This window comes from Linepithema humile, chromosome 3 (genome assembly GCF_040581485.1).
Source record: "Linepithema humile isolate Giens D197 chromosome 3, Lhum_UNIL_v1.0, whole genome shotgun sequence".
Lineage (NCBI taxonomy): Eukaryota > Metazoa > Arthropoda > Insecta > Hymenoptera > Formicidae > Linepithema > Linepithema humile.
In genome coordinates, this window is record NC_090130.1 from 25,693,895 (window position 1) to 25,706,294 (window position 12,400).

A 12,400-nucleotide genomic window follows, 5' to 3' on the forward strand; every position below is an offset into this window, starting at 1 on the left:
GTCATGTGTTGTTGATATATAATAATAGAAAAATTTCTAGTAATGTATTAATTGAGATGCAAAAGCCTTTAAAAAATTATTATTTTCTGTAACGTTTTAATACATGTTACGCTATACCTGAGAGTGCAAAAGAATTATATTACAGATGGTATTGCACGTTCAGATAATCGAGAGTATACTGCGGTTAAAAAAAATAACGATGCTTACCGCTTGAATAAAGGTATGCAAATAATGAACGGTCACGCTATATGGTGCTCGCTAATGAGGATGTTTACTCACATTTCAAGCCTTTAGGTAACCATCGTTAGCATGTATACGCAGACATTGTATGTTGGGGGTATTTGCAGGTATACGCGATAAATCAAACAGTCAAACTCGCATATGTCAAGTGGAAAATTGTTCAGGTTATCAAAAAACTCGATGCAGGACTAATGCAGAAAATATAACAACTTTTGGATAAAATCCTGTTTTAAAAATTGAGCTCATCTTTAAATGTACTAGTTGCAAAAATATTATTTTTGTATATTTAAAATTTTATTATAACGTTAAAATTTATATTTTGTCATTCAAGTCGAGATTATAAAATGTTGTGATGACTTCCCGTTAAATTCTTGTTAAGGCAAAATCGAGCGGAAATTCGTCAAAGGATCCGTCGTTAAATTTGGTTCATTCAACTGAGATACCTTGCGCGCGTTTATTACGTCTCATTCTCTTCTCATTTGTATATTTCTTGCCGCGCTTTAAATTTCGTTGCCTCTCCTAAACGGCCGACAGCGTTCAAACTCTCGACGATAATTGCATTGAAACGCGTTCCAGGCCAGTTTTCATACTTCGTCGAGCGTGAAGCATCAAGTATTAACGAAACGTATACTCGATTACTAAACAATAAACAACGGATGCGAACAAATGCGAGTTAAGCGCTTCTTCTTGCGCACGAGTCCGAGTTTCTATAGCGTCATAAGCTGCTTATTTTGAATAATACAGGCTTCACGCGAACGTAAGCGCTTGATGCATAGGTAATCTACGTCGATTCCTCAATTACATCCCCGTCTCCTGGCATTCCGCCGCTCACCCCAACCAAATCTCGTTAATAAATGTAAACCAATATTATTTGCAACTCAATACCACCGGTACGAGCCGACTGAAATTTTCAATTATAATACCAATCAATGCATTTGATTGTTATTTCGCGTAGTATTATCTATAATTCTTTGAATAAATCCGGGATTTTTAAATATAAATTCTCGATTCGAAGGAAAACTTTTATGTATCTCAAATCTCAACGATAACTTTAAAGACTTTAGTTAAAATCATACACATTCTCTCATACTTATGTGAAAAATCGCTGAAAAAGTTACAAAATGCACTTTATTACGCGAGTCACATCAACGAAGGTTTCCAGCATAATGCGTACACATTCTCGCGCGATTTCCAGTCGTGCAAATATTTGATCTGTTATTGCTAATGGAGTGCGAGGATCTATGTTGACAGTGGTACACGCCAATGGTACAACAATGCTGCGTCTAGTGAGAACGTCAATCAGTCAGCTGATAAATCGATACATGCGCATCCGTAATACTGCTTCGTGAACCCAACTACATTTAGCATATAACCTAAATACGATAGCTCGAGCTCGATTGAATGATGTACAGACAAGTTCAACCCCAGAATTTTTTTCCCATCATCGTTTATAACCGCACATCTCGGAGATATTTAAAGAAATTGCGCGAGAACGTGATTCAAGCTTTAAAATAATTTTGATTATAAATTACAGTTTATAAAATTGTAATATAGAAATATAGATAATTTTAATAAAAGTTATACAAAATTGAAAGTAACACTACTAAATTTTGGATAAAGCGTGTAAAAAATTTAGAAATATATTTATAAAATAAGAACTAGTTGATAATAAAGTAAAGTCAATTTTAAAATGCATTGTATAAATAAAATATCTTTAGAATTTTATTCATTTATAACGTTTAAATTTAAAAAGTAATGTTTATTATTCCTAAAAAAATAGAAAATTTTAATTATAATAAAAAATGGCATATATTATAGCGCAATAATAGTTTTTATTTTTAATTTATTTTTATTAAAAGATCCGAGAAGCTCTATATAAATTTGAAGCACGGTAAGTGAATCTATCTGAAAGAAATTCCTGGAGTATTTGAAACGATAAAATTTTCCACGATCGCGCCCGCGAAACCAGCTGTGCTGCATGAAATATGTAGAGAGTGCTGTGCAATGAATCGAAATAAACCATGAATTGCACCACAAACGTATTTATGCCATATATGTTTCGACAAGGAAAAAAACGATGTTTTAAAACATCGTACGAATGTAAAATGGTATATCGAGGCTCACAATTTATTATTGTGGTTATTATTATTGTTATCTCTTTATCCCACTTAAAAAAATAAAAGCGTATTTACGCTTAAAAATGAGCGCGGTTTGTACAAATACGAAGCAAATATGGGCATTTTTACGGAGAGAAGGACGATCTATGACTCAAGTTGGACAGCGTCCAAGCTCGTCCAGGCGGTTATTTTAAGGCCATTCGGACTGTTCGTGACCAAGTAGTGATACATTTTTCCGTTTCTCTTTCATCGCCTTCATATGTTAGATCAACGTAAAAATATATTGTTGTATTCATCGTGAGAAAAAGAAAAAAAAGGAAAAGTGTAATATTAATTAAATAATAATTAGCAAAGTAATAATTAAGCAAAGCAAGTATTAATTAAGCCAAATTAAGATAATAGCGATAGTGAATTAAACGTAACATCGTGTTATTTCTCGACAATAAAATTTGCAATTATTATCTCTCAGCAAATTATTTAATGAATGACAAATTGCCAATTGCGTACTTTAATGATCTCATTATTATAAATTTTGTTAATCAAATGTAAATTTATAATGATGAATTACTGTAACTGACGTAATTATCTCGTTATGCAGATATGATTATTAAGAGCGTTCCGTTAAATTGTAGACTGTCGCAGTTTATTAAACATATGTATAAAATCTATTAGAAACCAATAGAATATTTTGCGTAGTTCATGACGTAAAATATTTCATAAAAAATGTGTTTTTACCGTTTCGAAGTACTTTGATGGCTGTAATTTCACGCTCATGTTCTATTTTTCAATACCTCGTTTCCTCAATTCAAAAATCACTTCTCTAAACATACGGCGAACTTCTTTTATATTCTCACTTCCGTGAAATAAGTTCGGGGGAGTTCGAGATGACGCCTTAAATGCAATTTCAAACGAAACCGTGCGATAACTCGAACTTTCCAAAGCCGACGCAAACGCATTGTGGCAATATGCGTGAGAATACACAGAAGGTAACAAAAGAAATATTGCGAACTCCCGACTGAGATTCGCCTAAATTCGGGAATCGAATGGCGCGAACTTTGTTACGATTCGCAGTTCCGCTGATTTATTGCAAGCGGCAGCCCGGCAATGCGCAAAAAAAAGAAACCAGGAGTAAAAAAAAAAACAGGAACTCGACAAACCAACAAACGCGTTGGCAGATCGCTGGACGAGAATTTCGCGTAACGGCGAAGCATACCACGCGATGTCAATCCCGTGGAACTGGATTAATGAAAAATACTTGTCGACTGTCAGCGGGATAATCAAAGTAAGCGTATTGCGCGTCCGCCACAATTAGCGCATTGGCATCAAAGCGCGACCGTAACCCATTTTGTAACGTTTGCGCATGACGCCGGTCAGATATAATGAATTTTTCGTACCACATAATTTTCCCTCTCAGTATATTACACATGTAAAAAACCAAGACGGATTTAAATGAGAGAGCCGGAAGATACGTTTATCCCCCGACTAAATTTAATAAATACGCTGCAAAGCCGCTTACTTATGCATTAAGATCCGCCGCTTTGAAATTGGATTTAATACAGCCACGAGTTGTTTGTGAAAATACGCTGCAAATTTTACCCGGCTATGCGCAACTTTACTCATGTCTACCGCATCGATTAAGGTGGGTAAACAGAATTTATGTAATACGCGTGTATTCTGCGAAATGATATTTGCGAATATACTCTGTCCATCGTATTAAACGAGCCCGGCAAACAAGATTTGTTTATGATAGAAACAGAAGGCGTGTGTGTTTGCCGGTTCACGGCGCTTTTCCTGTAACCGTAACATTTTTGCACTCGCTGCGATCGTACACGTAATCGATATTAGCAGGTCAATACCGTACGCTGAATACGATACAAATTTCCAAGGTATTTATTTATAACGTAATCGGCGTTCAACGATTATTACTTTTTCGAAATAATTGTGATAATTGCAGCAAATTAAGTAATAAATTTTTTAAATACTCGGAGAGGTACGTACGCAACGATTAAACATAGTGGCCCCGCAGTAGTTGGACAATGGTTGCGATATAATGTAATATGCGTGGTATGCGGACGGTCGCGCTATTAATATCCCAAGGAAGAACGCGTGTTAATATGTGGGTGTGTGTGTGGGGGGGGGGCGTGTGTATGCGCGAGTTTGATAGTCTAACATATGCAGGAAGTGGACGTATTGTTAATAACGCGGGTGGCACTGAATCCGCGGATAACACCTGGCCGGATGCTAAAGGCGTCATTAATATGCCACGTAGGAGATAAGCGCATAGTTAACATACCGATGGTGATAGGGGACACGCATTTAACACTTCACTATGGAACCCAACACGCGGTTAATACATCATCGAGTACGTATGCATCCGTTAACATCGAGGTCTTTACACAAGTTGTGTCGCGTCGCTGGGTTTTTGTTAACCGCTCCAACAATCGCTTGCAGAGTATCGAATTTTTCTTTCTCGCAAAATGTTACATTAATGTTACATTCTTTTCACGGTTTTAAAATATTTTATATGAAATATTTTTCAAAAATTAAACTCCTAATTAAAATTCTGTTAAAGCAAAATTCGCTTGAAGTTAAATGAAAAATAATATTTTGTTATCTAACTGCACTCTTGATTTTCTCCAGAAAGACTTTTATTTTCCGTCAATTTAAATCTTTAAAAAATGATTACTTGGATTTTTATTGCAAAAAAAAGCTTACTACGTATTAGTTGTAAAATCCGTAGGTGAAAATAGCTGCGGAGAGAATCTGGCGCGCGCTATGTACGCTGTTTAAGGAGAATACGTTGTCGGAATATATCGAGAAATCGATTTCTCTTACATATTCTTGAATGGTAAGTAGATGCAAACATAGTTTTTGCTTATTCTAACAACGTGTCTCCCCCGTAAAATATTTCGCAATGCGCGATACAATCTACTGCTTTCATACGTATTCCAAATCGTAATTGTCCAATTACTCAAATTTGCGGTCACTTTGACGCATCAATCTCAAATTGATCTCTGAAGTGTGTTAACCCTTTGTCCGCTAACGTCCAATTTGTAGATCGTCGAGTATACATAGAATAATAGTGAACATGTAAATGTAGTTAATAATTCACTTTTCACTTTACAACGATGTAGTTCAAACTCCAGTTCGAAAATAAAAACAAGTATGTACAGTAAACAAAATCTTGTGTATACCAAAAAATAAATTTAAATTTATAAATTTATAATTTTAATCAACGATTAGAAAGTTTAATTAATTTCACATCGTCAACAACGTTCGCGACTCTTTCTCACTGGCCTATAAAATAGTTTCAAGATTAGAATTTGCACGCACGCACATCAGATCCCATCTTGAATGTCACGTAACTTCAAAGCGTCTTTGACCGAGAAATCAACGGTGAAATGCGACGAGACTAGATAAGTAGCTTTTAGTACCTCAGGAGAGGACTTACGAGTGAATTGACCGCAACATGTTTAAAGCAAGTATGATGATAAGCTCTCCGAGTGAAATCAACGGAAGAGGCGACATAAGAGGCGGAATAATTAAACAGTTCTAGATGCAGCAAGATCCCGGGTGTGCATCATAGCGCATGCAAAGTAATCCAAGATTAGAGAGAATCAGGAATGCAGCAGTGCTACATGTAATACACAGTAATAATACACAGTTGGAAAAGGGGAATTCCGAGCTAATCGGCGTCGGCGCAAGCGGGCCTAAGAGCAAATCGGGGAACTAAACGATAATGCTAAAAACTATTTATGACGACTTACTTTAGCGTCTCACGCTAATTCCACTTGGACTGCAATCTACGCCGAAAGTTTGCAGTTTATAATCGCGTTAGTTCTACTTCCGATTTTACATCGTCATTGCGATCGCGGGTTCGCGCGCACTTTCGAGCAATTAAAGCCAAGTACTGGAATAAATCAGATCGCCAAACAAATGGGATAGCATAATAGTCTTCTGATAATAAAATTAATAACACTTTCCACGTACTTTTTTTTAAATAATTCTCTCACGCGCGCTAAATGAATGTCCTTAATAGGGATTGTGTTTTGCGTAATTTCGTCATCCAGCCACATGCTAATTCACTTAATCTCACCCCCGTTAGACCCAAGACATAACGCCGTCTAAATGTAGGATACGCTGCTTTTCTAAGAAGTTGAAGTGTTGCATGCGAGTAACATCCAACTTTGTAATTCTGGGTTAAAATATATCTGTTCCGTGCAACACAATTAGCGTGGAGTATGCGGCTGCTCGTATGCGGGGAAAGTTGAAATTAATTTAAACTTATTGCCCTGGAAAGCTGCAACTTTTTATTAGGGGCAGGTTTAACTCGAATTCGCAACAAATCTGTCAACTCTGTGAGGCAAACTGTGTGTCTGACGCTTCAATTAATTTATTTCGCAAAATCTTTTCCAGTATTATTAAAAAGAGTATATTTCTATTTTACAAATAATCGCGCATCTAAAACTATTCTTTCAGAACAATTACATTTTCGCCAAAAATCACACTTTAATGTACTTAAAAAAAAAAAAAAAAAAAAAGAAGAAGTATGAACACGTCAAGTGCATGCAATCAACGTAAAGTGTACTTCAGTCCACGCGCGAAGGTCGATATGTTAAATTCCCATTTCCGTCTCATATCGCTACCATCCCTTGCTATTACAGGTCACGGATCATTGGTGCATCCATCTTACTGAGAGCCCCGGCACTGCGAGCGCGGAATGCGTCTCGCGGACGCTCGAGCGAAGTGTATCTCATTATGTAGCGGAAGCGAAGCAATCCACTACACAGCCCCGGAAGTAAACCGCGCGTTACGGCTTTCAGGTTTTTACTCGTGGCGCAACCCGGACGCGGGCTCCTGGTTCATACAGGCGCTCTGCGAGGAGCTGGATCTACACGGGCGCAGCCGCGATCTACTCAGCCTAATGACCTTCGTGAATCGCCGCGTCGCCATCGAGTATCAATCGTACGTACCAAAGAACGAGAGATTCGACGCGAAGAAGCAGATCCCGTCGATAGTCTCGATGCTGACCCGCCTCGTGCACTTCCCCGACAATCGCGCACCGGACGATATCGACGACGGATCGAAGGAAAAGGGAGCTGGAGTTCGCGAGAAAGTAACGTAAGAGTGGGAAAACGTGTTCGTCCCCGAACGAATCCACGACGATGGATTTCTCGCCAAACAAATTGATCCGAGTCGTCGAGTTATTTTGATGCATCGCATTTTGGAGAAGCAATTATCGAATGCATTTGGATTGTTGCGATCGAGTCTTGCGTGTAAGAAGATATAATAGAAAGAGAGAGAGAGTGTGTGTTAATTATTCATTTTGATAAAAAGTTTCGCATCATTTTCTACCTTTGATAATACATACTTTGAAAAATACTTCTAGATTTAATCAAATACTCTTGATTGAGATTGTCTTTTTAAGAATTCAATACAATATTCTTTTATTTGAACGAAATGTGTGTGCTAAAGTGGTTACAGTTAATATTAAATTACAATGTATTACAAATTTAGAGAACAATTGTAAATTAGGTAAAAAAACTATAGTAAATTGCAGCAGAAACGGATTGCAGGATTATCTGGATAATATTTATCCCCTCTCTCCATTTGTCGCACAAATGGAATAATAAATATATTATGGAATATATGCTTGATAATGCTCGATGAAGTGAAATAAATCGCCAGTGCGCATTAGCCAATACACCACAAATTATTATATTATAATTAGGTTCACTATATTATTCTTAATTAGTATGCTAATTACATGCAAGCTCTCATAGCGCGGTAATGGCTATTATTATAAGAGTCAAGAATAATAATGACTGACGTACCTCGCGGTTTCACTATTTAGATTCGCCCCAATGTATCGACCGTGATATACCGAGTGGAATAATACAAAGAAAATTTTATGATGTATTCAGTTAACACAATGTTAATTTTCCGCTAATCAAAATTTGAACTATTTACTAATAAAAAAATTTTGTAATCAAACGGAGAAAAATTTAATTAAAAAATTCACCGTAAAATCGCGCGCCTCCTTAAATTTTCTCTCCTATATTAAAGAAGAGGCGTAATAGGAAAATTTCTTGGAACTATTCTATCCTAAACATAATAAACGCGTAATAGAAATCCCGGGCGTTTATTTGCGAGAAATTGATGGGAATTGATGGGAATTAATTCCGTTCCTATACACTGATGGAAAGCCGAGGACCTAGGAACATCCCCAGGATCTATAAACCGCGATACGCGTGATCACACTGGCATATTGAATGTTAGATTAGATACCTGCGATCAAAGGAATTACACGTAGATGCTATTAACCTTTGTCTTAGAAGACGCGAAGTGTGGAATCCACGAATTATGCCGTTAACTAGATGCTATCGCGGATTGTAATCTCATCCGCGTGCGCCGGCTTGAAGATCCATCTACAATGATAATACGGACAGCTTGTATTCGTGGCTGAAATCTCCGTATCGCTTAATCGCGGTTATTACACATGTTGCATAGCGTGTTGCGTGGCTGCGCTAAATAGACGCTTGTACACACATTCACGCGAGGTGAATAAAAATAAAAAATAATAACGATAATAACGAGTACGAATAGCGCACGTGTATACATATGTAAAACGTGTTTTAAATTTATTTCAAATTCAAAATATTTTCGCCTTTTTGATTTCTATTTTTGACCGAATCCATGTAATATCTCGTGTCGTTTATTTTGCGGTGAGAAAACAATTTTAAAAAATATCGCTAAAATTGATGCATTGTTAATGGTTTATTTGCACCTTTACAGTAGCTTCGATATTTACAACGTTTCAACATGTTGCCTATAAATAATGCGAAAAAAATCGTAAAAAAGATTTTGCTTTATTTTCAATGTATTATTTTCCAGAAAAACAAGATTTGCCGCTAGTTGGGACAGTATTGTAGATTAACATACGCGAGAAAAGAATGGGATGGAGGTAAACGCAAAATGAGAAAAGAAAACCTTTACTCTCTTGTATAGCAAAAATACAAAATCTCGCGTTCGTGGATAAAACCTGCAAAATAACCGCACGAAATATTATGAAAGATTATATGACTCCAAATCAAGTAATATTAGCTCGCAAGAATCGTCCATTTTTTTAACAAGTACAATATGTATATGCATAACTTTTTATTCACTTCTTTGCGTATCATTTTCGCGGCGCGCGTATTTTTAATAATGGTCTACTACGCGGTTCCGGTTTTTGCTCACTGTTTCATGTGAATTTAATCACCTCGTTGAATAAGAGGTTGAAAAATTCGTGACTAATCCTTTTCTATATAATTTTAATACTTTTGATACACGATAAAAAGCGAGAATGAGATTTTATCTCATTTAGAATAATTTAACACTGCATATATAAAATGTTCTTTTTTCCGGTGACATTAATGTCATAATGATAAATTAACACGCAATAAAGTAACCAATTTTTTTTATGCATAAAAACGTAGATAATTTTCTACGCATTAACGTTAGGCGTTCGGAGTAAATAAATCCATCATAGATTTAATAAATTATTGCTCGCAATTTCGAGCTTTCGATCGAAGCACGTATAAACGTAAGAACCTGCGAGGCAAAAGCGCTGGCAGATAAGAAGACGATTCAATCACTGACATGCTGAAAGAGTCCAGCTGTGAGAGGAATTCTTCAAGTCGTTTTGACTTTCCGACTAGCAGCGATTCGAGCGAATTGACCCTATCTCCTCGCGCAGGCTAAGTGGGTTCTCGAAGAGCGGGCGCTTGAAACTGTGCGGATGGCTTGTCTCCAACACGATCAAAGGATTTCGGTTTGGAAGTCCCTCTCTCGTAACTTTATCGAGGGTTGTGAAGTATACCACGCGAAGTACAAACCGTTTCGCTCGGCAATCGTGTCGTTGATACGATCAATATGGATGCACGTACAACACCTGCACTCTACACACGAAACACAATTCTGCATGCTAATACTGCCTTTTTGCGATCCGCAGCGCTCAATATTTCACAGCTTATTCACCGCTGAACAACATCAAGCTCCTATTCGTGTGTTTCGTGCTCTAACTCTTTCTTGCTTTCTCGCGGTGTTGACTTTTCTTCGCCGTAAATATGCCAACAAAAATATCCTGCCGGTATATATATTTTTTTAACCGGCCAGCTACTGTGTAATTTTCATTCGGCCGACTCTGATTGCAAGATGAGAACAATTGATTTTCGTCGATTGGAAAAATGTGCACGCACATCTTGTAAAAGTCAGTTATTCGTAATTTACATAATCAAACAGTGTTGGCAGACTGTTTCATTTACTAATTGTAAAATGTAATGTATTGATTGTAAAATTAGGTGTATAAAATACGGTTTTATAAGAAAAATATACATCTTCTGTTCATTACATAACTCTTGAGAATTTTTTAAAAAAGAAAGCTTTTATAACAATAACAAAAATAGATATAAATTTACCAAGTATTAATGATAGATAAACATCACTCTTCACTTCTTACGCGTAAAAAGAATAGAAACGCGACAGTGTAAACGGTTGTATTTTGTTTTCGAAATATACTTTCAGCACGATACCGTTAAAAATAATAAATCGACTCTAGAGCGGGACTGTATCATCGATATATTTTATATACTGCACGAGAGATGATAAGTTACAAGATGTTGCACTATGTCTACATGTGCAGCACATGCCCGTCGACGTCATAATTTTAGACTCCCGTGAAACAAGAGCTAATCCGCCTTATCTGCGCCTGCAGGAAGATCGAAACTGCAATCGGGAAACTGCGCCGTGTTCTTATAGCTAATCACCCTTTTCCCGCGGCGCAATCTGCAGTACATCCGGCAGTAATTCCGGCAAAATGAAAGCAACGCACGCGGAGCGTTTCGAGACGACGTCACGGCGGTAAACTAAGGCACCATTCGTCTTAATCCCATTTACGAAGCTCTGTGTGCGGGCGCGACGCCCGTGCGCGCGCGACCGTACCCATCGCCGTTTGCGCTAAATTCTGTCCCGTTCGCACTCGTGAGCATTACCATTTCGGTTTTGTTTCGATCGAAGCGTCGCGCGACACAGTAGAACGGGTGCCACCGCGGCGCCGGTGAAATACGGTGCTACGGTAAGAGCAGCCCTTGCCCTCTTAGAAACCGCTTTCGCGATCTCATCAACTCGCGCGTACATATAGATGCATACAGCGAGAGAAACTTCCCTCCCTCCTTGTCACCGTTGGGGAATTCTGAAGGAATTCTGCTCCCAATTCCATTAAACGCGGGAAAAGAAAATATGTCTAAACAAAATGCAGTCACTAATGTGAAATAGTATGAAACGCGTGTGATTTTTTAAGGATAAACAATAATATAAAAGACAATAAGAACCAAAACCGCGGTCGTTAACTATTATAAATTAATAAATATAAATGAAAAATGCGATATAAATATTTTTTTATTTTAGTTTTATATATTTTTTTAATATTTTCCATGCAATCTAAACATTTTTCTTCCTTCCTTACATCTTATCAAATTAAAGGAAGTCCGAAATTGTAGCCAAAACATTTTTTTATATTTTTTTATATATTAATTTATAATAGTGATTTGTCCAATAATCGTGTTTCTAATTTTTATTGTCTTTTATATCATTGCGTAACATATTCCAAGTGGAAAATCTCCCTGTGCTTTCATAGAATAAAAAAAAACATATCTGCAAAAGTTAAATTAATTATTTTGAAAAAATAAAAATTTGGTGACATTTAGTTTCACCGAATGTTCACATTTCAAAATATTACTCCGTGTTATCGCTCGTGTACGGGTGACCGCAGCATCGATGCTTATCGATCTCGTATAAACATAGTAATTAATGGTGTAAAATGGTTAATAATAATTTGCACAATATATAATAATTATTTGAGATAACATAATTGCGTTTTTAACTGCGGTTTCGGCTTGTTTACGATCGTCGTAGGGTGACGAAATGATTTATACGTGTCACCGCGAGGTGAATTATGCCAATTCCTCGCCAATATCCGTCCACGCTGCGGATAACGCAACTAT

The 12,400-nt window shown here is 37.0% G+C and overlaps 2 protein-coding genes across 4 annotated transcripts in view; one reads left to right on the plus strand and one right to left on the minus strand.

Moving 5' to 3' along the window:
* The window catches only part of LOC105675143 (caspase-1-like), a 31,563-nt gene extending 23,212 nt beyond the window's left edge, over window positions 1–8,351 (plus strand). The window contains exon 5 of one of the 2 annotated variants that reach the window (XM_067351187.1): window positions 348–475. In XM_067351187.1, the coding sequence (XP_067207288.1) occupies window positions 348–460 (113 nt within the window). In that variant the 3' untranslated portion in view covers window positions 461–475. Of the gene's footprint in view, window positions 1–347; window positions 476–7,180 lie in introns of those variants that run through there. The other variant, XM_067351186.1, reaches the window with a different exon arrangement.
* Window positions 1–12,400, minus strand: part of LOC105675135 (alkaline phosphatase-like) — a 181,594-nt gene that overhangs the window by 79,925 nt on the left and 89,269 nt on the right. The gene's annotated exons all lie outside the window — the stretch shown is intronic.